This window comes from Gadus morhua, chromosome 12 (assembly GCF_902167405.1).
Source record: "Gadus morhua chromosome 12, gadMor3.0, whole genome shotgun sequence".
NCBI lineage: Eukaryota > Metazoa > Chordata > Actinopteri > Gadiformes > Gadidae > Gadus > Gadus morhua.
Window position 1 is genome coordinate 3012444 of NC_044059.1, and position 26073 is coordinate 3038516.

The window sequence follows — 26073 nt, forward strand, 5'->3', positions numbered from 1 at the left end:
ATGGCTCATTCCTTAACATTGGGCTGCCCCACCCCCTACGTTTGTATACCTTTTGATAATTTCTCACTAATGGTGAAGGAAGTCCATGATGTCACCACTAATGCATCCCACCCCTACAAGCAAGAAAGGCTATGATTTCATGCATCCCAGAGTGGATTTGTGTGTACACGCACACACAGACAGACAGACAGACAGACTGACAGGTTCTCCGCAAAACACATAACATACATTATTTGAACATTCCAACGAAGGTGGCATTCTTTTAGTGACGTCTGAGCGCCTTTTCCGAGGCACTGAGACGTCATGACCAAGGGGGGAACCGGCAGCGTGGTTTGTGTGGACGTTTGGAGCTCTGTCTGGGCAGCGGTTGACTGCGGCATCCGAGAGAAGGTTTAGGCTTTTCGGACCCTTGCTGTATAACGCTACAGTGTGTGTGGATGGTGAATATCAATCTGAGCAGCGATTTATTTAACGTCTGCGTCTGAGGGAGGGGTATAATCATTATAACGCTCCTAAAAAATGACAGTACTAAAAGTATCACAAAGTTGGACAGGGTCACAACCATCCGGATTACACTCCCCCCTCTTTCCTAAAACCCTCAACACAAAACCCATTTCTTTTTAAATATCATAGTGCTCGAATGCCAGTTGAAACAGTGGGTTCAGGTTTTTTTCTCAAGTTCCATGAAGCTGAATGTTTTTCAAACCATGTGCTATTGGCTGCTTTAGTGGTCATTTGGTTGGGCCATGGAGGAAATTATCTGAAGAAGAAAGCAAGACCAACGTCTGCTCTCTATCATCCACGCCAACAAGGCGCTCAGATCTGAGGATGACTTAATCCCACCAGGAATGTTCCCCGGGTTTATCCTGAAACTCTCGTAAACACATAACTGCTCTACCAATAAACAGGAGGTCCCTATTGTTCTACTGGGAAAAGTCACTATCAATCAGTCAAAAGGAAAAATAACTTGTTGCAAATCCAGTGTGAAGAAAAACAAACAGAAGCTTGCATTTGCTGCCAACTCATACCTCAGATACTGTTGTACGGGCTAGCTTAGCTTTTAGCCATAATAAACAAGCTTTGCGGTGATACTCATAAGGCGAATTAGCTTTAGCTAAATCTACACCATATTGGCAAGATATATGAAGCACACCAACAGCCATCATTGGAAACAGCAGTCAGGTATCCAGCCAAAACGAACTATAGGCATTATTCATTGCGGGCAATCAACCTGTAAATCCCTATGTTTTCAGATCTCATTTAGCAAAATTGTTGGGGTTGATTAATTTCAAATAATGGAATATGCACATTAAACTATCGTCAACCTACGACCATGTGTTTGCGTGTGAAAGTCTGTAATACACCCTTCCTACTACATAGCCACTGTCCTTTTCGCCCCCCAAGCTTTTAGAATGTTAAACCCCTGGTTTATGGGGAAGTCCCCAGTGCTCCTCCACTCTCAGAAATCTGTGGTTCACGCTTGCAGCATATAATAATATACCAATATGCTTGGAGAGAAAAACTAGCCAGCACTGAGGGGTTGAAATAGCACTGCCAATGTCAGTGCTGCCCCTTTAAACAAACATATATTTACTGGCCTTTCACAGGCTTTAGTTTTGTCTTTCTGTATCTCGTTGAGTCGTAGAGTCTGAAAGGTCAATTGCCTTGGTGAATTGGTAAGGGAATATGATTTTTTCCAATATTTTAAGGGTTGTTTTTTGCATATCCAACCAGGAACTTATTGGATGTGTGTCATCAAGGGGTAAGAAGAGTTCGGAGAACCTGAGGTTTTGCTTTTAATTCTTGAAGTAGGCTGAGTGAAGGCAGTCTAAACATCAGGTGAACTCTGGTCATGGTATATATGCAGCGTCTGACACCTTGGAGGACAGTCGCTGACAGAATCCTTCTCTGCTTCCATGCTTCACATCCTCTAGTGTTTACTCCTCTTCTTCCTATTGGGTCATATGACCCTACCCAGTCCCTGCGTCGGTTACATTCTCTGAGCCTCAGAGGCCTAGGGCTGGGGCTGCAGATGTCGTGGTTGGATGAGCAAGGTTTCACCTTCGCACGCCCAGATTATTTTTGTTTTCAAGGTTGCCATGCAATCTGTGGATCTGGTCTACTGAGGTGATGAGCTGATGGCAAGTTGTAAGGATGCTCAAATGCTGTCCCCAAACCCTACCTTTTAAGAACGCTCGGGCGTTTCTTAACATCACCGGCACTCCCTAGGTTGATTGGCAGGTTATTCAGTGCCAAACACACTTGGGCCAACTTTTGGGCATCTCTCCATTCTCTCTTTTCGACTGGCAAAGAGTTTCAAAAAGAGAGTATAGAGCTTCTTGTATTGTCGTTTGTTCAAAGAATCGTCCCAATTTATTCCCGTTCAGTTTCAGATAACAGTTCTTCATAAGGCATTTACCGGATAATTTACCCTTTCTAGATTTATACCTCTGTACAATGCTATTTATTGCATTGCAACACAACATATTATGACACAACTTAAAAGGAGTTTCTCTTTCTTGGCCTCCCATCCATCACTCCTATCCGTTGCTCTCTCGCTTCACCTTGCCTGTCAGCTGAGTCAGCCTGAAGTGAGGGCAGCAGCATGTCAGTTGTGAACAGACACTGCGTTGGCAGGGCTGAGCACAGGACCTCTCTTGGACGAAGTGCAACAATTCCCCCTTGGTGGAGGCTTCATAGATCAACCCGGGACGTGGATTGTGCAACGCGGCGATGGCAGACATTGACAGTTCTTTGGCCCTGGCAGGACTTGGCCAACTCCTGACCCAGAAAAGATTCATGGTCTGCAAAATCATTCAATCTTCTGACAAGCGAGGCGCTTAAGCCATTAATCAGTAGGGATAACAGGCGTGCCAGAGTGGGCTAGAAACGGCTGATTTTTGTGCCATTAAAAAAAACTAAAAACAAGCAGAGCAAATTTATCAAAGGTTCAAAGTGAAAAGGGTGAGGGTGGAAAATAGGTCGGCCTTTTTCATTTGGATTGAACCCAAAAGCTTCTAGCCCTTGGGGCTTGCAAAAGACAGTATGGGATTATGGGATTTGCAGTTTTGGGTGAGTTCCAAAACAGGTGCGTAACCCCCATGTTGAGGTAACATGAGCATTGTCATGACAACTCTGGCTAAATAAATTCTTGGTTACTTTTATATTTATGTGTCTGTGAAAACAATGTCTCTTAGGGGGTATCTGGTCTGGTGAGTACTTCTCATGGCATCTTACAGAGGATAGTGTATATTGTTTCTCATTAACAATGACTTGACTCCGTTGAGGGCAACAGCATTTACCAGAACACATCCGTTGTCAACAGCATGAACGTTGCAAAATATGACTTTTGTTTAGTCCTGAGCAATTAACAAAGAAAAAATAACATTCACACACACACACACACACACACACACACACACACACACACACACACACACACACACACACACACACACACACACACACACACACACACACACACACACACACACACACACAGTCAAAGAAGCACACACACACACACATACACACACACACAAACACTGTCAAACAAATACACTCACACACAGTCAAAGAAATACGTATGACTCAGAGAAATCTTGAGGATATGAATAAGGCTGGGTCGTCACGAAGGTTGGAGACAGTCACCTTCCCTCGGCAATGTGGCAAAGGCAGCAGCCCAGAATATCCCAAACGACTGAGTGACCAGGCCAAACCCCTCTCCCGCCCCGCCCTCTCAACGCAACCAGCAGACGCACAATATCAGTCCCTGATATGTCATGGCTCAAGCACCCACCAAATGCACATAGCCCCCACTCAGTCAGGGCAGACATGCTACTTCTTGGGGTGAGTCTTTATGTCCTCTCAGAGCTCCCATATTCCCTTGTGCCCTCCGCCCTCTACTTCCCCCCCGATGCTGAGGTACCTGCAGTGCTAGAGCGGCCCTTGTTTTACGTTCTTCCTGTCCCGTCCCAGGCCAAAGAAATTAAATTGAAGCAGAGAAACACGAGGGGGGAAAAGAACAAGAAATTAAACCGAAATGACTAAGTTAGAATGAGAGGACAGAGAGGGAGAGAGTCAGTCTCTGGCAGGGCGCCCGCTGTCTGCTCGGTTTTCACGGCACATGGTTTTATTGGACTTTCCGCAGGGCCGCGGGCGAGGTGAAACGGCCATCGCTGCCCTCTTTTGGGCTCCAAACCCTCCTGCTGCCTGCCTTGCTTCGCCCCCCCCCCCCCCCCCCCCCCAAAACCTCTACTCCCTCCTTCCCCAATCCTCAACCTGGCCGTCTTGCCACGCTGCTGCCAGTAAAGGAAACACATTAACACCACGCACCAGTTACAGAGTAGGCTTTGTGCCTGGGCCAGGCCAACCCGTCCATTAGGGCCTATCCCGAGCTTCACACCGCAGCAATTAGGCCAGGCAGGGGGCGCTCAGCCACTCCAAACAGAGGTGTGAGCTTCACTAGGGGGGGAACACAGGTGTGCCAGAGGAAAAATAATGGACTTAACTGCTGATTGGGCGGGCCCACTGTATCCCGACACCCCCATAACGGCGCGGTGCGGTACTGTTTTGACAACCTGCGTTTAACCTGAGGCTCTCGAGTTTCGGATGGACGGGAACCCAATGGGAGCTGTAGTTACTGTTTTACGGCCTCCCTGCGCAGTTCTGTCCCACCGAGCGTAATATGTGGTATCGGGGGGAGAATGTGTGGACGGGGGAGTGCGTGCCTGCGTGCGTGCGTGCCTGCGTGCGTGCATGTGCGAAGGAGTACGCATAATGCTGGTTCCCCAGGTTAATGCGTTTGTTTTTGGGTCATGTGTACGTACATGTGTCCACCTGTATGCAGAGTGAGTGCTAGCACTGGAATGATAAATGACTCCAGTCCAAAGGATCTGATAAGGCAACCTCTCGGGTTGGAGGGGGGGGGGGGTTTTGGCACAGAGCAGAGATGACATTCACAGATGCATCGGTGACAGATGACTGATTGTTAGCATTTGACTACAGTTAGTAGAACATATGATGCTTGCCAGGTTGTATAAGATGCCTGTGAGGAAGGAGAGAGAAAGAGATAGAGAGAGAGAAAAAGCAAGATTGAGAGAGCGAGAAAATGATCATGCGAGGACAGGACTGCCTTGAGACAGGAGGGGTTTTCCAGAGGCGGTTTATTTACGGTTCATGAGCACATACTATTTCCTAATAAAGGTGTCTGATAATCATTCGGGATATACCCGTTGCATAAGTGAACGCTTTGATGAATGGAGACGGTTTAGAAAAGCAAGCCGTTCAACGGTGAGTCTATGCCAAGCTGAGGCATCTTTTCTTTTTTGATAATAGATACAATTTATTGATATGCGGTCATGTGACTCACAACAACACACACGATGCTGTGTGTTCTAAAATAAGCAGGTCTGACTTTCTCAGGTCTGGGTTTTCTCAGCCCGCACGGGGCTATGGCTTTCGTACGAAATTACTACTACAAATTTGGTGCATTCGCATGGTTGGCTTCATGGGATTTTTCTATGTCTACACGAAGGCTCTGTTCAATGTCAGTGCGATGATACAGCGTAGAGACAGCCGCCGCGCTACCGCGGCCTCTCAGAGAACAGCCGTACTCCGCTTATGCGGGACGACTTGAGGTTGGCCTGTGTAAACTCTACTTCTGAGCGGGTCACCCCTAAGGTTATGGGAGATGCATGCTGTGTGCTATGAATAGTGATTCTCTTTTGATGATATTTTCCATTTGATGCCGAGGATCACGTTGCCTTGAGCGGGTTGAAATCCTCACTTTTGCAGTTTTAAGCCAAGATCACAGCTTTATTAATCATGGCAACTTAATATTTTGCATTGATACCCAGCTTTAAAAAGGAAGTGTTTTGATTGGACTGCGCTCAATTTGCAGGGCCGCCATTCACTCTCCCGCATACGGCGAGAGGCGAACACGACACCCGTCCGCAGCACTCTGCCAAATCAGCGCAGCGGGAAAGAAAGTCATTAGGAGATCATTTGTTTTCTGAGGATATAATATCACATACGTTCTCCCCCCCCCCCCCCCCTGGTTCAGGGGCTCCACAGAGCCGCCTGTCTGTCAGACCCCTGTCGGAGCCGAACCGCGGTGCTCCTGGGCCGGATTGTCCTTCACCGGCGGAGTCACGGTGGTCCCGGCATCGCAAAAATCTGCAGCGCCCTGTTTGTTTATCAGAGGATTTTTTTCGTGGAACTTCCATCCGTGGGTTGGATGGGCCGGTCGCCCAGCGTCGACACCAGACTGTCAATTAACGGGGGAAAATGAAAATGGATCTGTTTTAAGACATGGTTTGAAAAGAGTTCCACTGGTGCGAACGTGTGGTTCCACTGGTTGGGACGTGAGGTGGTAATGAACTGCATTGATCTGCCGAGGCTTATTGGTCCCGTATGTTGGCGTGGGTAAGTGCTGCTTGGTGGCTAGGGGAGCCACGGTCGGTGAGGTGGGCACATGATGAATGATTAGATTTCCATTCTCCATTAAATTCCAACTGGATCACATTGTCATTCTGATTTTGTGTATGCACACGCATAACTGTACTTTGCACTTTGACTTATGCCCATACGTATTTTACCATGCTTATTGAAATGTGATTCTGTGAGCACTGAGCATGTGTTTTTTTCTTCTGCAGGAGCAAACTTTGTGACCCGTAAGATCACCCGTTCGGTGGCGAAGATCCACCTGGGGCTTCAGGACTGCATCTACCTGGGCAACCTGGGAGCCATGCGGGACTGGGGACACGCCAAGGACTATGTGGAGGTGTGGATCACCCACATGCACGCACTCACAACACACACACACACACACACACACACACACACACACACACACACACACACACACACACACACACACACACACACACACACACACACACACACACAGTACACATACACACACACACAGTACACACCAAGCACACTCACAGACTACCCACACAGACAAACACAATAATGGGAGCTCATGCTACACGCACACATACCCACACTACACACGTGCACGCACACACACACACAGTAACTCCACATGTCCAAAGGAGTTTGGACATGTACACACACACACACACACACACACACACACACACACACACACACACACACACACACACACACACACACACACACACACACACACACACACACACACACACACACACAGGCAGAGTCGTCGTCCAGAGCGAAACACCACAAAGGAACCCAAAAAAGCAGGAGAGTTGAGCAGAGTTCAGATGTGTGCGCATAGCACAGCATTGTGGGGGCCATGTTTTCCCAGCTTCCTCGCGGCTGGCCGTATGTGATCTGCATGGAGCCTCCTGTGATGCCCTGCCAGAAGAGAAACAGAGAGGCGCAGAGGAGGAGGAGCGAGGGGGGGGAGTGAGGGGAGCCGGGGCCGAGGGACACATGCTGCGAGGCCACAGACTTCACTTTAGTTTCCCACAACTCACCCATGTCCCACATCCCGCCTCCAGCCTCCCGCCTCCCGCCTCACGCGCTGAGATACGCCTGCGGGGGGGAGGAAGAGAGGGAGAGAGGGAGTGAGATGCAGGCTTTGCAGGGACGATGACAGAGATCCAGTGTTTGTATTATTCACTACGGTGCCAGCAGCAAACATAGAGTCCTGCTGAGATGAAACGAAACAGCAGGATGCCATGTCCAGGAGCAGATGGAGCTGTGCGTGTGTGTGAGCGTGCACGTGTCTGTCTCTGTGTGTGTGTGTGTGTGTGTGTGTGTGTGTGTGTGTGTGTGGCAGTACATGTGAGTACACATTCCTGTGCGTGCGGCCCGAGTGTGTGATATAGAGTGACCTTAAAACACATGTGGCGTTGAACTACATGTGGCTGCACAGTTGAAAAGCTCAACGGGTTGCAGAAGGCCCCTCACGGTGGTCCGTGTCATTTGCTCTTTGAGGTGTGTGTGTGTGTGTGTGTGTGTGTGTGTGTGTGTGTGTGTGTGTGTGTGTGTGTGTGTGTGTGTGTGTGTGTGTGTGTGTGTGTGTGTGTGTGTGTGTGTGTGCGCGCTCAGTGGGTCACTTTCATTTTCATTTTAAGAGGTGGGTGGTAGCCATGGCACCCCATGCTATGCAGGTCGGTCGCAGTGGCTTTGATGGCGTCAGTAAAATACGTCAGTCTGCCATATCTGATTCCACGAGGCAGCAGTCACAACCGCCTGTAGTAACACGCATCATAACAGCTCTGTCTGAACAGCACTTCTGCCTGTAAAAGGTCACAAGGCCACTTCTCTCAGTGGAAATGCTGAATCACCATGTCCAGCCGGGGAGTTTATCTGTACGCTTGAGGTTAGGATGAACAATAAATATGACTATTCTGTTGAATCAATTTAAGGGTGTGTGTGTGTGTGTGTGTGTGTGTGTGTGTGTGTGTGTGTGTGTGTGTGTGTGTGTGTGTGCGTGTGCGTGCGGTTTTTGCCTGAGGTCCGAGGGTCTCGGTCCCTGCTTATAAAGTCAGGTTAGTCCCTGGGACCAGGCAAGCGCGACTGTGGATTTGTGTGTGTGTGTGTGTGTGTGTGTGTGTGTGTGTGTGTGTGTGTGTGTGTGTGTGTGTGTGTGTGTGTGTGTGTGTGTGTGTGTGTGTGTGTGTGTGTGTGTGTGTGTGTGTGTGTGTGTACATGTTGGTGGCCACTCCCCCTGTCCTGGACACCTTGCTTTGAGACGCTCCAGGTTTCCTGTGGGAACGCCGACATTCCAGGTCTGGTGATTCAGGCAGCTCCTCTCCGTGTGGCTCTGGTTTCGGAAAAGGACGATTTTCGGGAAGTCAAACAGAAGCTGAGAGGTTGAGGGGAACGGAGGCAGCGGTTGTGTGAGTCTCTGCGTGCGTGCGTGGTGCGTGCGTGCGTGCGTGCGTGCGTGCGTGCGTGCGTGCGTGCGTGCGTGCGTGCGTGCGTGCGTGCGTGCGTGCGTGTGTGTGTGTGTGTGTGTGTGTGTTGTGGGACACTCAGACATTCACAATGTTAATGAACCATCTCTTTGGTTGAAAGTTGACCTCCCCTCTCTCTTTCTCTCCCTTTCTCCCATCCTTTCTCACTTACACACTCTCACCCATTCTTTATCCCTTTTATATGGAACGCAATCTCTCAGGAAAATCGCTGCTCTCAGCTTTGTGTTTGCACAACAACAGCAAATATTGCCTGCCTAATTCGTATCAGCTTTTGGATAATAATCAATATTGTTTTGTGTTTTTTTTTATTCCACTTATTCTCTCTCTATCTCTATCCCTCTGTCTCCCTCTCACTCTCTGATTCTCTCCCTCCCTGTTTTCATTTATCTGACTTTCTTTCTACCTTTCATACTTTCTCTCTATCTTTCTTTCTTTCTTTGTCTTTCTTTCTTTCTGTCGTCGTCTCTCTTTCTTTCTCTCATTCCTTCTTTCATTCTTTGCCCCCCCCTTCCCCCTCTCCCTCTGACCGCCTGTGCCCGGGCGTCCGGGACAGGGTAATTGGTAGTAATTGGCTGGGGATGGATTGCGGGTGGCAGGAGGGGCGTGCTGTGTGTCTACCCTAACGACGTCTGAAGGCGTGCGGCGGGCAGGGCGTCGTCTGGGCCCGGGTATCGGGTGTCTGGCCCGGACCAGAGTTCCAGCACCATCTAGACGGCTCTCAATGGAGCCCTTCATTACACCATTATGGGAAGTATGCCGGGAAGGGAATGCTGTGCTCCAAACCCGGCGCGGGCGGGGGTTGGTTTGGAATCATTTTTAAGACAATTGTCCGTAATCCTCCACTGTCGCTGATCTCATTTTGGTTTACTACTGAATGATTTCAAGATTGAGGATATTACAGTGTGTCCGTTTTGTTTTCAGTTGTTGAACAATTTTGAGCATTAGGGCCGGTCTAAGTGTTGTAGGGTTTGTCAGGAATGTGGCAATGTGTCTGGATTGGAGAGCAGTGTGTTACAAGATGGAAAAACTTCAATAAATCAGCTCAGCACTGCTGCTGCTGCTGCAGACAGACAGGGCCTCTCACTGATAAGATGAAGATGTTGGAGGAACATATTTCCATTAATTTACTGGCCCTCCTCCCTTCTCTCCCTCCCCTCGCTCGCCCTTGCCCAGGGATGGGCAGTGGCCCCGTGCTGAGGTGGCCAGCAGTGGGTACAGCTGTTTGAAAGGGGCCCCATGGCCCCTGGGCCCTAGCCCCCCTCCACTCATTTATCCATCCTCCACTTACCCCCTCCCCCATCCCCCCTGGCTTCAGAAAAGCCATTTCCTGTGTGTAGAACATTGAGAACTGGCTGGGAGGGGAGACATCAGACCTAGTGGTTTGGCTCTCTCTCTCTCCCCCCCCCGCCATCCCCCCTGAGCTCCATCCTTGTTTGATACTTTCTATGAATACTTTCTTTCTTTTCACTTATTGTGTGTTTATAAACATATGCTGCAAGCCCTGTACTGTAATGTGCTGTAAATCCAATTTGAGCCTTTTTCACCCCATCATATTTGTTCCTATTTTGCGGTCCAACAATACACAACTACTGATCCCTTACGTCACAGCCCTGTCTGTTTAGGTCTGTTAAGCTGAGCAGTTTACCAGCCAGTTATCCAGTCATATATCCCTCCTGGTGTCTAATTGCTGGGCACTAGCTGTCTCCCATGCAGAAAACTGTTACCAGATGAGATGGTGGCTCACCTGGTTTCTCAACCAGCCTCCCCCACGCATGCACACATGCACTCACGCACGTACACACACCCAAACACACACACACACGTAAATACACACACACACACACACACACACACACACACACACACACACACACACACACACACACACACACACACACACACACACACACACACACACACACACACACACACACACGTATACACAGCAATAGACCACACATACACACTCACACTCACACTCTCTCTCACACACACACACACACACACGTATACATAGCAATAGACCACACGCACTCACAACAACACAAACTCACACACATAGCCATAGACCACACACGCATGCAAGCACACACACTCACAGTGCCCCTCACTCACACACATCTATCCCCCCATCCCCCAACACACACACATAATAGCTGCAGATGAATACCTCACCACGCTTATATTTCATTCAGCATTTATTTCCAAAATACCTGCTGAAAAACAGTTCGATAGCCGTTTCCTTCTGTGTGTATGTATATGCATACGTGTGTGGAAACTCTCTGATTGTGGGGTTGTGTGGGTCAGCGTGTCAAACCCTGTGGGGCAGTAGAGTTGTCAGACTCCTGGTTGCATTGTGTGAAAACAATGAGGTGGCAGGACGGACCGGCCGGTGTCACTTTTCACCGTCTTTATTATTTCTGTCTCTTGTTCTCTCAGCTGCAGCTGCCTGCTTGAACTGTAATGGTTACAGATGAGGCTAATTTGCCAATCACAGCGCAGATCAGGGCCAATCCCAATTGATTGATGAGAGCAGCGGGCCATTCATCAAGTTGGAATGTGGCAGTTGGTATGGGGCTCTGTGCAGAGGGCTACAGTAGCCTGGGTTTTACCCTTTACAATGTCTTCTCTCGTAACTTTCATTCATTGAGCAAGATTGCGATCTGTGATGTGATGCAATTCTCTTTTCTTCTCTTTGGTGCTTTCGCTGACCGTGCATAACTGGGCAGTCACTCTAAGCAATTGACTGTGCAGCCACTAGGGGGTGCACAAATATTGACTTGTGTGTTCCATTGGTGGGATTCCACCTACGATTGTCAGATCACAGGACATTCTCTGGGGCCACTCTGTCCCTATCGGAACAACAAGGGCAGAGACAATTGATTCAGGATATTCTGCAGCATCCCATTGGGTGCACGTGTATTGTACTAGGTCTCTACAGTGATAAAGTTGGTGGCGGTTGGGGGATACTTCAGCCTGGAAGCAACTAAGTGAAAAAAAAAATGGCCGTGAAAGGTTCGAAAAAATGGGTTCCATTAGAGCAAGTGCGAGGTACATTGTCCAGCGATGTCAAAACCAACGTTACATTGGCTTCAGATATCGTCTGCAGCCAATAGAGAACTATCTGGAAAAACTCTGGAAATGGTCTCAAGCCGGCTATAGCAGACATCTTACACAAACTTGATCCGTTCATGTCAAAAACAACACCAACATCTTCACTATGTGAGACCCAAACGGAACTGTTTTCTACCAAAGAAGTGATTTGGGGGATTACCACTCCTTTAATAGACACTGCTGGACACAGATGGAGACAGAGTGGGAGCTTATAGGAGCAGCGAGGGCTGGTGGAAGGGGGCGTTGTGTTTCACCTCCTCCCACACCCACCGGTCCCCACCCCTGGGCAAACTCCCTGCTCCGCTGCCTCCTGACCCTCACCTCCGTCGCGCTCACACACACTAGTATGAAATGACGTCATGTTATTTTTGGAAAGTGTGTGTAATTGCATGTGTGAGTGTGTGTAAGAGGGACTGCATGTGAGGTAGGAGGGGGGGGGGGGGATGCCGTGTGTGTGTGTGTGTGTGTGTGTGTGTGTGCGTGTGTGTGTGTGTGCGTGTGTGTGTGTGTGTTTTCTCACGAGCAGGAGAGACGGGGCAGCAGCTCCTGCCATGTTGACACGGCATCCAACACAGGCAGAGTGAATAAACAGTGTGTGTGTGTGTGTGTGTGTGTGTGTGTGTGTGTGTGTGTGTGTGTGTGTGTGTGTGTGTGTGTGTGTGTGTGTGTGTGTGTGTGTGTGTGTGTGTGTGTGTGTGTGTGCGCGTGCGTGCGCGTGCGTGCGTGCGTGCGTATGCAAAAAGGAGGAGAAAATGAATTTTAGAGGAGGATTGCAAGGTGTTAATTGCAGGTGAAATTTAACCTGTGGTCTTAGGAGCACCTCAATAATATGGTCTGCCCCCTACTGCTCACATGCACGCACACAGCTCCTTCCCACAGAGAGATGCTTTGCATGTCCTCCTACAGATCGTAACTTGACATAATGAGGGCGTAAGGATCAGATCCCTCATTTGGTGAAGAAGCCGCCAGAAGCTTCAGCCATGTTTTGTTTGGAACGAGGCCGCGAGAACAAGTCTCCCAGTCTCCTGTGTTCTTTAATATGATTCTTAGTTTGTGGGTTTGATTATGAAAGCTGGGGGTGGGGGGAGGTTTGCCTAACTTAACTGAAATAGGCATTGTTTGCGTGTTTGGTGAAGACCCAGACCAATGACATACATAAAGTCAACATAAGAAAATAAAAGAGACACCCTGGGCGGTAGGGTGAGAGGAGTCAGAGTACAGGCTTCATGTTCCTATCTTCTGTTGTCACAATCACAGAGAAGTCTGAATGCATTCTGAGTTTTTCTCTCTTAGTGAAAAGCCTAGCCATCATGGTGATGCAGAGGCCGTAGCTGGCCTATGTAGGGGGGTGTGTGTGTGTGTGTCTGTGTGTGTGCGTGTGTGTGTACACTTTGCACCATGCTACATTCTGTGTCCGTGTGTGTATGTATGTGAGGGTGTGTACGTATGCATATGTTCATGTAACTGTGTGTGCGTGTTCAACCAATTGACGGCAGCTTACTATAGCTTTATAGACGGAAACCTGACTCCAGTTGTGGCCTTACGTCTGCACCGAGACTCAGGGTCACGCTCCACACAAACCGAAACCATGCTATAGTCATTCTCTCTGTTGGTTTTTTCTTTTTCTTTCTCTTCCTCACACCCTCCCTACATCTCCCTCTCTCTGTCTCTCCCTCTGCCTGTCTTGCTGTCACACACTTATCTTCTGCCATTCTCTCTTCCTCTTTGTCATTCACTCTCTTTTAATTGCTCTCGTCATCGCTCCTCCCTGTCAGCAGATGGCTACAAAATGTGTTTTGATTGACAGAGGAACTGAAACGATAATTGCCTCGGAATCTTTGAATCATTTAATATTTTTGCTTGTTGACTTAGCGACGAGGAAAAGGTAACAGTCAGACAGAGGGATAAGTAGAGAGACGGAGAATGCAGGGAATAAGGGCTGTGTCATTTGTTTGTGGTTTGTGCGTTGATCATTTTAGTTATTAATTTGTATTATTTATTTTATCATTGTGTGTGTGTGTGTGTGTGTGTGTGTGTGTGTGTGTGTGTGTGTGTGTGTGTGTGTGTGTGTGTGTGTGTGTGTGTGTGTGTGTGTGTGTGTGTGTGTGTGTGTGTTAGTGAGACCCGGGACTGTGCTGGCAGCTGGCCGTCCCTCTCAGACTGACAGGCCCGGGCGCTCCCCTGCCGGGTAGAGGATGAAAGCAGATGCTGCTCTTTTTTTTCTTCCTCTCCTTTGCTCCCCCTGTTTCTGTCTCTTCTTCTCACTGTGCGCTGTAACAGGAATCCTCAGCTTTCACATTGACAAGTGGGATGTCTTCCTGCCTCGGGGGTCCCATACTAAGCAGTAAAACACACACACACACACACACACACACACACACACACACACACACACACACACACACACACACACACACACACACACACACACACACACACACACACACACACACACACACACACACACACACGTAGATTGACATTGATAAACAAACATACCAACACATGGTCATACCCACCATTCACCTGAGAGACCACAGGAAAATAGGCCTGTCAAACACAATCAAGTAGCATTATAATTATTAGCATTATTTCCTTATTATTCTTACTATTATTAGCATTACTATTATGAGCAATTGTATTATTTTCCACTGCAGCTTCTTGGTTTCACCTCCATTATCTTCATAGATGTCTGAAATTGTTTGAGTTTGTACAAAGGGCAATAGAGAGAGACGCGTGGAGATAATGGAAGACGGAGAGGGAGAGAGAGAGAGAGAGAGGCGTCTTTCAGTCCAGAGGTTTGGGCCTCGAGCTGGTGTTGTGGGGTACTCTGGTCGCGGGGATTATGTGTATGTGTGGGGTCAGATCCCCCACTCTGTTGAAGGCCTACCTCCCACCTGGAGACTGGGGGAGATCAGGAAAGGGAGAGGGGGGCTCGGGTTAGGGGAAGGAAGGAGGTGGGGGCTCATGGAGGGAGAGGAGAGTTTGGTCTCCTGCTGTGGATTTCACAGGTTGAGACGCGGGGGGAGGGAGGCGTGGGGACGGGTGAGGGGGTGGTGAGGTGATGAGTAGGGGTGTGGTCATGTGTGTGTGTGTGTGTGTGTGTGTGTGTGTGTGTGTGTGTGTGTGTGTGTGTGTGTGTGTGTGTGTGCGTGTGAGAGAGAGCGTTCCCGGGTTCCACAGCTGGTCTTTGAAGCCGGGACCTCTACTGCTCCTGATTGGGGAGCACAAGTGTGAGAGCCAGCCCTCTTAATGCAGTAATCCCCCCTCCCACTGCGTGACCTCTAGAGATACACGGACAACCCACAAAATGCATGTTTCTGTTTTGTGCGAACCGTCGAAGCTAACAACGATTAGCCGTCTCTGGGTATGAGTTAGAGAGTGTGTGTTAAGTGTGTATTTTTTGCGTTTTCCAAATCTGGCTGACGGGGATGAGTGAGTGTGTGGCGTATCTCGCTGTAATTGTCTAGAGAGTCTGGCCAAGTGCTTTTGGACGAGGAATATATGTGACCTTCTCGCACTCTCTCTCTTTCTCATTTGGTCTCTCTCTCTCTCTCTCTCTCTCTCTCTCTCTCTCTATCGCTCTGTCTCTCTTTCTCTCTCTCCCTCCCTCTCGGCCTTCCACACTCTGACACTCTTGCTGCTCTCCGTCCACCCGTCTCAAGTGGCTCGTGGGAAGATCCCCCATCCAGACGGGACAGATTGGAGCTCAGGCCAAATATCACAAGAACAAAGTACCATTCTCAGAGCTCTCAGGCTCTCTCGATCCACCCTCCCTCACTCTCTTCTTCCCAACTCTTCTCTTCTTGCTCTCGCTCTCTCCCACACACTTTCTCCCCTCTTTAGCTCAGTTGCCTCTCAATGTCACTGTGTCAACCCCTCCCCCTACTCTGTCTCCCCCCTCCCCCCACGCCATTTTTCCCTCTTGCTCTGACCCCAGGATTCTTACCTGATATCAGCAAATTACTTTGTTACACTCTCTAATTTCCCCTCCCTCAAATCCGGCTTTGCAAATGCATATATTTCTATGTCGTTACATTATATATTCGTGCATGTGTGCGTGGTTACATATGTGTATAATTGTATTTGTGCCAGTGTGCCCAAGGCACCATGAATGCATTCTGGACACAAATGTTGATGACGCAACACGGATGGATTTCATTGATAGACGATTTGTAGGACTGAATATAAACACTGAATGTGGTTCAGTTTGTAGTTCTTTGGGTTAGGTTTTATGGTTAAGGGATCTTGTGTGTGTGTGTGTGTGTGTGTGTGTGTGTGTGTGTGTGTGTGTGTGTGTGTGTGTGTGTGTGTGTGTGTGTGTGTGTGTGTGTGTGTGTGTGTGTGTGTGTGTGTGTGTGTGTTGACTCTCTTTTGGGCCAAGCCGAACAGCCCTCCCCACCCCTCCCCAGGTGCATGGACGAGTCTGGGGGAACACAGGCCGCCAGCATATTCCCGCCAGGCCCGTGGAGAGCAGCCTTGTAGTCTATTGAGCGTGGCGGAGGCAGCGGCCCAAGCGGTCCACTTCAAACGGGCCCGACGGCTGTAATGGAATGGAAACCTTTGTCGGGTCACAGCACTGAAAGCTGCTCTTCCCTCACAAGGAGAAGAGGAGCCCCAATAGCTTCCTCATGTTGTCTTCTTTATATAACCTCCAGTGCCTCAGTGCTCACGCCGGCTTGTGATGCCTGAATCTGTCCTCTGCACTGTCCTCTGGACTGCAGCATGTTGGCACCACACATGAATACACAGACACACGTGCACACACACACGCGTGTACGCAGACACACAAGAAAACACACGCACGCAGATATGCCCATTAATGTACACATGCACGCACTCACGCAAGCACGTGTGTACGCAGACACACAACAAAGCATACACACGCACATATCAAACACATAATACACACACGCACGCACACACACACGCACGCGCGTATGTGCACACAAAACTGCAGCCATGCAGATGGAACCGCCCATGAGTTTACTATCACGGACTGTAAACGCATGCTTTATTGAATTTCTACAAGGCAGAAATTCATTGTGTATGCATGCACACACAATGACACAATATTCAGGTAGGCTGAATAGAGCTGTGTCTGACTGCTGGGACAACGAGGTGTGGGTGGGACGAAAGTAGCATGGAACTGAACACCCACCCTCCTCCTCCTCCTCCAATACAACGGCTCTTTGACTCGGCCTCCGCTCCCATTGAACCCTGTCCTTATTAAAACAGTTCGGGGAGAGCGGGTTGGGGGGGGGGTGTATTTGCTTTTCAAAGGTTGGCCTTTCTGTGGGAGTGCCACGGATCTCAAGTTTAATTAAGTGGTCTGAGCTATGTAAGACTGTAGTACTGTGTGTGTGTGTGTGTGTGTGTGTGTGTGTGTGTGTGTGTGTGTGTGTGTGTGTGTGTGTGTGTGTGTGTGTGTGTGTGTGTGTGTGTGTGTGTGTGTGTGTGTGAGCGTATAATCGGAGTTAAGGCCCTGTCTGTGACCTGTCGTGATGTTGGCGGTTTGTTTTCTTTCTAAATGTGCCCCTGGAGTTACTGCTCCCTGCACCCTGGGTGACCCCAGCGTCACCCCCTCTCCTGTGGCTCCACTCAGTGCAACGCTGGCCTCCAGGAGGACACCTCCCCTTGTTGTCAATCTCCCTCTCTCTCCTCCTTCTTTGTCTCTCCTCTTTATCTCTCCCTCTCATTTGAATCTGTGTCTCACTTTGTCCCTGTCTGTCCATCTGTCTGTCTAAATTTGTCTCTGCCACTGTTTCTCTCTCTCTCAACTTCATTCGAAAGAACTTTATTGGCATGGAAAATAAACATTCACAATGCAGTGATTGAGATATAAAATAAGAAAGTTCTACATAAAGGTCAAACACGGCACAACTCAACATCTCTCTCTCTCACCCTCACTTTCTCCCGGTCTCTCTATCAAGCTTCCTACTCTTTGTCTCCACCCCTCACCGTCTCTCTTTTCCTCCGATCTCAACTCAGAATCCCTGAGTCAGCCTCGCATCATACTAATGCAGCGCATGCTGCCTCGCAGACACGTGCACATGTGCACTGGGTGTTTGTGTGTGTGTTTGTTTTTTGCGGTTAGCTTCACGCACGCAAACACATAGGCACTCTCCAAATAAACACACACAGACACACACACACTGTATCTCACGCAAATGCGCAGACATTGGACACACACATCCACTCAATCAAATTGAGCGATTGCACATCTGTCCTGACAGTTGCTATAAAAAGCCACTGCTGCTAAACACTGCAGCCCTGTCATTATGTCATTACCCAGACTCAGCAGTTCTCTCTCTCTCTCTCTCTCTCTCTCTCTCTCTCTCTCTCTCTCTCTCTCTCTCTCTCTCTCTCTCTCTCTCTCTCTCTCTCTCTCTCTCTCTGATACCTCGTCCCCCTTCTGTCTCTGTGCTGTTTAGTTTATTGGACTTCCTTCCTTCCTTTCCAATTGTCTCGTCCCTCTCTCTACCTCTCTCCCTGTTGGCCATGAGGGTGGGATGGGTGGGTTGTGGTGGTGGAGAGGGTATGTGTCTATCGGCTTGTATCAGCGTGTGTGTGGGAATGCTCCTTGGCGTAGGGGATTCCCTGCTCTCGTGTCCGTCCGTGTCAGAGCGCAGGCTACACTGCTCCAGGCTGCGCTGCAACTCAAGTGTTTGTTTATGTCTGTGGGCCAGAGGGGAGAGACGGTGGCCATGTTTCACCAGCGACATGAAAGCGCCCGCTCGGCTGTAATGAGACTCTAATTACCACAGGAGAGAGAGAGAGAGAGAGAGAGAGAGAGAGAGAGAGAGAGAGAGAGAGAGAGAGAGAGAGAGAGAGAGAGAGAGAGAGAGAGAGAGAGAGAGAGAGAGAGAGAGAGAGAGAGAGAGAGAGAGAGAGAGAGAGAGAGAGAGAGAGAGAGAGAGAGAGAGAGAGAGAGATATCACCGCCTTTGCCTTACTCCCTCTCATCGTAAATCTCAGCATTCATTATTTCTTTCTTCCCATGTCTCCTCCCAGAGCAATAGATTGCCTCATTGCTTCACTAACCAACGGGGACCTCAAAAGTGTAGAGATCTCACGTCGGCGTCCCTCAAGGTCGCTTGTCATGTTTTCCTTTTAATACCGCGAGATGCCGTGAGCACGGCCTGGCACTGCCCGGTGATGGTTTGGTCCGCCGTGTGTTGTGTAATCCCAGTATGTTCTTCTTAAATCTATGGTACCGTGAGAATCAATCCAGCCACCATCTTATGAATACCCCTCCCAACAGTTAAACAGGCAGCCACCTATTTGAGTCCCTCTCTGTTACCCACGGGCACTCCGTCTCACCGTCTGGTCCCATCCGCGTAGTTGGTGCACCTATATGGTGACCGCTCTTAATGACGTGGAACGGGGAACATGACATCATTATATCATTATTTATTTACAGGCCATTTCCAGCCTTTTTTTTTTTTTTTTTTTGCTTGCAGCGTCCACACTCTGCCCAGAGGAAACTGAAGCTGCTCTGGTGTAAACATCAGCCCCACAGTACGGACTCTGGCTCTGAGAGCCACCTTGTCTTCTTGGAAGTGTGTGTGTGTGTGTGTGTGTGTGTGTGTGTGTGTGTGTGTGTGTGTGTGTGTGTGTGTGTGTGTGTGTGTGTGTGTGTGCATTGCCCCCAGAATAGTATGCGTCCCTAATTACTGTGGAAAACACAGGTGTGGAAACCAGGCCTCTCCGTCAGGCTCCTAGAATTCTGCGTCCAGCACACAGAACCCTGTGTGTTCCTGTTTGGGACAGCCAGGAAGTCAAGACCCTGTGTGTGTGTGTGTGTGTAAAAGTCTGAACTACCACAGTGATTGAGTGAGTTTGTGCTGCTTATGTACTTGTGTGTACATTTGTGCATGTGTGTGTCTTTCGATGAAGGAGTCCAGACCACACCCTTTGAAGTATGGGTGTGTAATGTGTGCGTGTGCGTGCTTGGGTTTGGGCACGGCCGCACTGCCCCTCCGATGGCAGCCTTGAAACCCTATACCCCACATCAATCTGACCTGCCACTCATGCATTATTCATATCACACACACATTTCTTTCATCCGTTGCAGTTTTGGCATTCATTGCTCAACTTGGCAAACAAACTAAAAGCGGTTTGTTGGTACGAGTAACACGTGATTTTTAATTTTTTTTATTTTGGCATTTGAAATCGAAAATATTGGCTGATTATTTCATGAAGGCAATACTGCTTTTGCCATGCTTTGGTATTCAGCACATATCCAGCATCATCAGGGAAAATAATGAGGATAGATTTTGTCATGAAAATTATTTGTAGGTCCCCATATTGTCTACTCTCATAACTTAAAGACATATCCAGTTCACATCTGTGGAAAACCAGATCCACTGCAATGCATTCATATAGTCTCTGGAAAATAGATAGACTATGTATGGAAAACCATCCATCACTCTCCACCTCCGTCAGCCCTGCTCTTCTCTCTGTCATTGTCTGTCACTCTCTTTTTCTCTCTCTCTCCCTCTTTTTCCCTTCCTTCCCTCCCTCCCTTTCTTAGCTGTATTCCTGTCATTCCCTGTTCGGCTTGAGATGACATGTCACTTCCTCTTTTATCTTTTTTATTTTTTACTTCTCTGATCGGCCAGCGCAAGTTGTCTTTATCCTAGCATTGGAGAACACAGAGAACGCAGGGTTCACCGACAGACAAACAGACATCGAGACACAGACAGGTCGACATAGAGAGCGATGAGTATGAAGAGCTATGTACGGTTATGTGGCTGGATGTGTGGCAGTGGGAATCAGGTCTCAACAACTGACCGACGGCCAGTAGCTCTGAGATCAACCAAAGCTTGTTTTGACATAGAAATGCTATTTTTTTCTATAAACACTCTGAGGAGACAATATTAAGCAGACTTCTGAGACACTTGTGTTTATTATTCCGTTCTTGAAAAGTCCTAACACTTTGGAGACCTTGTTTTAGAATTTGATTATTTTGAGTGCATGCTTCTTTTTTTAATGTTTCGTTACAGCAAATTTAACTTATTACATTTAACTGTCTTGTTTTCATGAACATGATGTCACTGTTGAATTATTCAATTATTGAATTCAGGGAAAAAGAACAAGCAATTATTTTTCCTTTTTTTATTACACAAAAGGAGCACAAAAAACGGTTCACTTTCTTAATTTCTCTCTCTCTCGCTCTCGCTCTCTCTCTCTCTCTCTCTCTCGCTCTCGCTCTCGCTCTCTCTCTCTCTCTCTCTCTCTCTCTCTCTCTCTCTCTCTCTCTCTCTCTCTCTCTCTGTCTCTGTCTCTGTCTCTGTCTCTCTCTCTCTCTCTCTGTGTTTCCGCCACGTTGGTCTCGGTTGGGCTCCGAATTAGACCAAGCCGACTGGAAAATGACCCCTGGCAGCCAGCGGTGCCTCACACACAACAGGGTCACTGTTGGTAAAACACGCTGGCCCTTCCACCGCACGTTCACCAGAACACAGTGGAAAAAGCGGCCCGGTCCGCGCTCCAGACCATGTTTCGAGCTAGCGGCCATGCGAAGCGGACCAAGGACCTAAACACCAGCACACTGCTCATTTTCTCAGCCTGCTAAGAAACTGTAACCTTTCAGGAATGGCTGCGTGATTGATTCTGACAAAAGGCTCCTTTTTTTCTACCCCTGCACGGCGTATTTTAATGCATCCTGGGGAATGGTAGCCGAAAACAATGGGCATTGTCAAGTGAGGGGTTTCACTGGCTATCAGGACCGCCCCGGCAGGACCTTCACAGTCGGCCCCACTAGTCCTGGGGCCCCTTTTTTGGCAGGGTTTGTGTGTATGCATGAGAGGGAGATGTTGTATTTGATATGGTGTTTGCTTGTGTGCGTGCGTTTGTGTGTGTCGGTGTGTGTGTGTGTGTGTGTGTGCTTGTCGGTGTGTGTGGGCCAAGGCAGGATATGAGGAAAGTTCTGAGCAGCTCTGTGGATATTTGTTCGCATTAACTTGGAACGTTTAGTTTAAACAGACACTGAGCCAGGTTCAGGTCCAGTTCAGCTCCAGTGCGCATTGTGTTTGTTTGAGGGGGTGAAGGTGGGGTGTGGGGTTGTGTGTGTGTGTGTGTGTGTGTGTGCGTAATCACTTTTTGTACTGATCATGTGCGCAACTTTATTGATTGCTTGATCCCTGATCATTTTGATCAATTTTCATTCTTCTACTTTTGTTGCTCTTTCTTCACATCATTATCTGTTGGTATGTGACGTTAGCATGCTGCTAGTTAGCATGTTGACTGATTAATGGGCAGCAGCATAAGTGGCTTTTGAGCAGTCAGTAGTAGGAGTTGAAAGGTGAATTATCAACAATGAGCTCCATATGTAGACTGCTATTTTTTTTAGAGAGGGGGGGGGGGGTCCTGACCCAGTCAAACTCCCCCCTTCCCTCCTGTTCCTACTCTCCTTCTCCTACTGGACATGGCGCATGGCTGGGCTTTATTTAGTGAATGAACACACACACACACACACACACACACACGTACACACACATTATCTCAGCAGTGCCCTGGTGGGGTCCCTCAGGAATCCAAGATTGAGTGTTAGTTAGTGTGTGTGGACGAGTTAGACTTGAGAACCGGCTGATCCCAGGTGGCTATGTGTGTTTTCCCACTGAAGAAAAACTCTTGGGCCCTCCCCTCTGTTCATTTTACTGGGCATTAGTCCCATTTGCAATGAGATTACTGGCTGATTCAAGAGGGAGATTACGACCAAATCTCTGAGAGCTATTGCCTTTCGCACAGGGCAAACCGTAAGCAGGCTGAGAGCAACTATCCCCTTTTCCCCTTACTTCTCGCCGTCTCCCACCAGATCCCCTTTTAGACGTGTCCATTTTTTCCTAACGACTCCTTTTGCTTTTTTCCAACCCAAAACCTGGCAAGTTACTACCTAAGCCTCGTTCCAGCCATCATGTGACAGTTATTATCTCACGCTACATGTAAAACGCTGCTGAATTAGCTCACAATGTGCCCCAGCCGCTCTAGCCGCTGACCCCATCTATCTTCATTAGGGCTGGGACTTATTGGCTGTAATTGTATTGCCATCCCTCCCCGGACTCCATGAGAAAAACACGGCTGCTGACCACATTGTAGCGCCGCGCACCATAACTCACTGCCAGGGCCAAAACCAGCAGCAATCTGTCCTTCACCTCACGAGGACCAGGTCGAAAGGTCATGAGAGCCAGGAGAGACGGGGACGGTGAGGAGATCAGGGGCCCCTCCTTGTGAGAAGGTTCCGACGTTCAGGGCCAAACCCTCAATGGAAAGCTGAGGTCAGTGTGTGCTGGCCGCGCTGAGGATCATGGGAAAACATGTAGAATGATTAATAATCGCCAATAACGCAAAACCGGCCTGCCTGGGAAGGTGCTGCCCTCTAATTGCTGTGTGTGTGTGTGTGTGTGTGTGTGTGTGTGTGTGTGTGTGTGTGTGTGTGTGTGTGTGTGTGTGTGTGTGTGTGTGTGTGTGTGTGTGTGTGTGTGTGTGTGTGCGTGTGTGTCCGTGTGTGTCCGTGTGTGTCCGTCCACAGTGTGTGTGCGTATGCGTCTATCTGTGTGTGTGTTGGCATGTGTAAAAGAGAAATGGAAGAAAGAAGGAGAACATAAAGTGATGGAGTTGTGTGCATAGCAGTCCTCAGGCTAGCTACCTGACCACTGACGTCATCTGGACACGCCTGCCTCCCTAAGTCAGCTCCTCGTTAGAGGGAAGCAAGGAGAACAAAACAACTTTCTGATTGTTTGAATGAATAAAAAAAGTCATAAAAAGTGAGATGCTGTCCGGTTAGAGGGAGAGCTTCTAGCCACGTGGCCAACCAAACGTCTCTCCCTCCACCAAAAAAAAAAAACCTTCAAGTTCATTGTTTTAGCTTTTTCCCCGTAAGGTTGAAAATAATAAAAGCTGATCCTATAAGGTACATTATACATGTCAACACTTCAGAGTGACACCGGGGACAGCGTGCCACGTGTGTGCGGTGAACACACCGGTACACTCGTGCCGGCACGCCACCATCTGAAACTGGAGCTCTTCGGGCCATGCTCTGCGGGAAAGTCCACTCTGGGTTTCTGTGGAAATCATCATGTCTGCTTTAAACGCATCAGGCGGATCCTGTCATCGGCGCGACCTCCGCTCTGCTGAGGGACACTCGATCTAGCCTAAAGCCTTCATAACCCTGCTCCATTTATTGCCTCCTGCACATACTCACTGACGCTAACGCTTTTCACTTTTTCTTTTGGTTTCTTTCTCTTCTCCGATTGGTCTTCCTCCTGGGGGACCCGCCTGCACCTTGTGTCTCTGCTGCCACTCAGGTAAGACATCATTCATCACCATATTTCAACGACACGCTGGGGTGTGTGTGTGTGTGTGTGTGTGTGTGTGTGTGTGTGTGTGTGTGTGTGTGTGTGTGTGTGTGTGTGTGTGTGTGTGTGTGTGTGTGTGTGTGTGTGTGTGTGTGTGTGTGTGTGTGTGTGTGTGTGAGCGCATGTGGAAGAGTAAGTTGTCAGTGGTTGTTTCTGGTAAAGAACATTCACAACTGAAGTAGGAGATTTTACAATAGCCATCTGCGCATACAAGCTAGGTGTTGACAGGGGATTGTGTGTATGGGTCTATATGTCTCTGTGTGTGTATGTATGTATGCATCACACTGACACATATTTGTATATGGGTCTGTGTGAGCCGGGATGGGTTTGTTTCTAAGTGAAAGTGTTTGGCTGTGTGTGTGTGTAAAGCCTAATGTTGAGTAACGTATATGGGAGTAGCGTATGGAACCTTGCAATAGACCGCGATTTGCTGAGAGCTGACCGGTGAGTTGTGACGGGTTTGCAACGCTTTCTCTCTCTCTCTCTCTCTCTCTCTCTCTCTGTCTGTCTGTCTGTCTGTCTGTCTGTCTGTCTGTCTGTCTGTCTGTCTGTCTGTCTGTCTGTCTGTCTGTCTGTCTGTCTGTCTGTCTGTCTGTCTGTCTGTCTGTCTGTCTGTCTGTCTGTCTGTCTGTCTGTCTGTCTGTCTGTCTGTCTGTCTGTCTGTCTGTCTGTCTGTCTGTCTGTCTGTCTGTGTGTGTGTGTGTGTGTGTGTGTGTGTGTGCGTCACCCAATCCCTACTCTCCCTACTCTCTTTCTCTCCTTGTAACATTAGCAGCTTGTTTCCATTGCCATACAGCTTACCTTTGCGTAGACAAGCTGTGTCTGTAAGATGGACATGCATCACTTGTATGGGTCCAACGCACAGTGGTTTTCTTTGATGTATTGTGATATATTTCCAGTGAAGCCAGTGTGTTTTACGTGGATCCAGGCATTGAGTGTAAGGGCGCACTCATACTAGGCCATCTGTACCGTTCCCAAGTCCGTTTCACACCTGCACGTGCTCAAGTACGATTTCATTCTGTTGTAAATGCGTCGGCTCCGTGGTTCCACAGAGACAATGCAGCGATATGATCATGAGCAGTTGACTTCTAACTTGAGAGAAAGTGAAATCCGCGAGCTGCTGATCATGTGAGAGAAGGTGATGCAGTCGTATTAAACAACGTTGAAAGATGGTGTGATCTACGAGAGAGACGCAGAGGAACTTTCCTTACAAGTCTATTGTCGGGATAAAAAACAAGTGGTCAGCAAAATAAAGAATATGTTGGCGTTTTTGCATTTGTAAATAGTTAGTGGCGTTTGTAGCCTACACCCAGATGTGAACTTATTCTTGCATGCGGGTGTCCTCATTCATAAAAATAAAAACATTCGGGAGTGTGCAAATTATTCTAAAGAGGGCTAGACTCCGTGCACAGCCCCGCCTTCTCCAGTGAACCAAGAATGCCCACGCCGTGACGAACAGGGTATTTTTTATAAAAAAATTGAATTCACTATCGCACCAACGTAAACCGCTAGCCATCATGTTTATTGTTCAATTGGAAAGAAGGGTCGCGCATGGACTATACGTCTTCCAGCTCAGGTTGCGTAGCCATGCGTGTCCGCATGTCCGCTCATTAGCATCTTTCTCGTGGCCTGAGCACACCTCTCCCAAGTGTGCTCAGGCCATGGAATTGAAGTGGACTTGAG

The 26073-nt window shown here is 48.5% G+C and overlaps 1 protein-coding gene across 1 annotated transcript in view; it reads left to right on the forward strand.

Moving 5' to 3' along the window:
- gmds (GDP-mannose 4,6-dehydratase) overlaps positions 1-26073 on the forward strand; it is a 116501-nt gene that overhangs the window by 39084 nt on the left and 51344 nt on the right. Inside the window, exon 7 of the mRNA XM_030372746.1 lies at positions 6657-6784. Within this exon, the coding sequence (XP_030228606.1) occupies positions 6657-6784 (128 nt within the window). The remainder of the gene's footprint in view (positions 1-6656; positions 6785-26073) is intronic.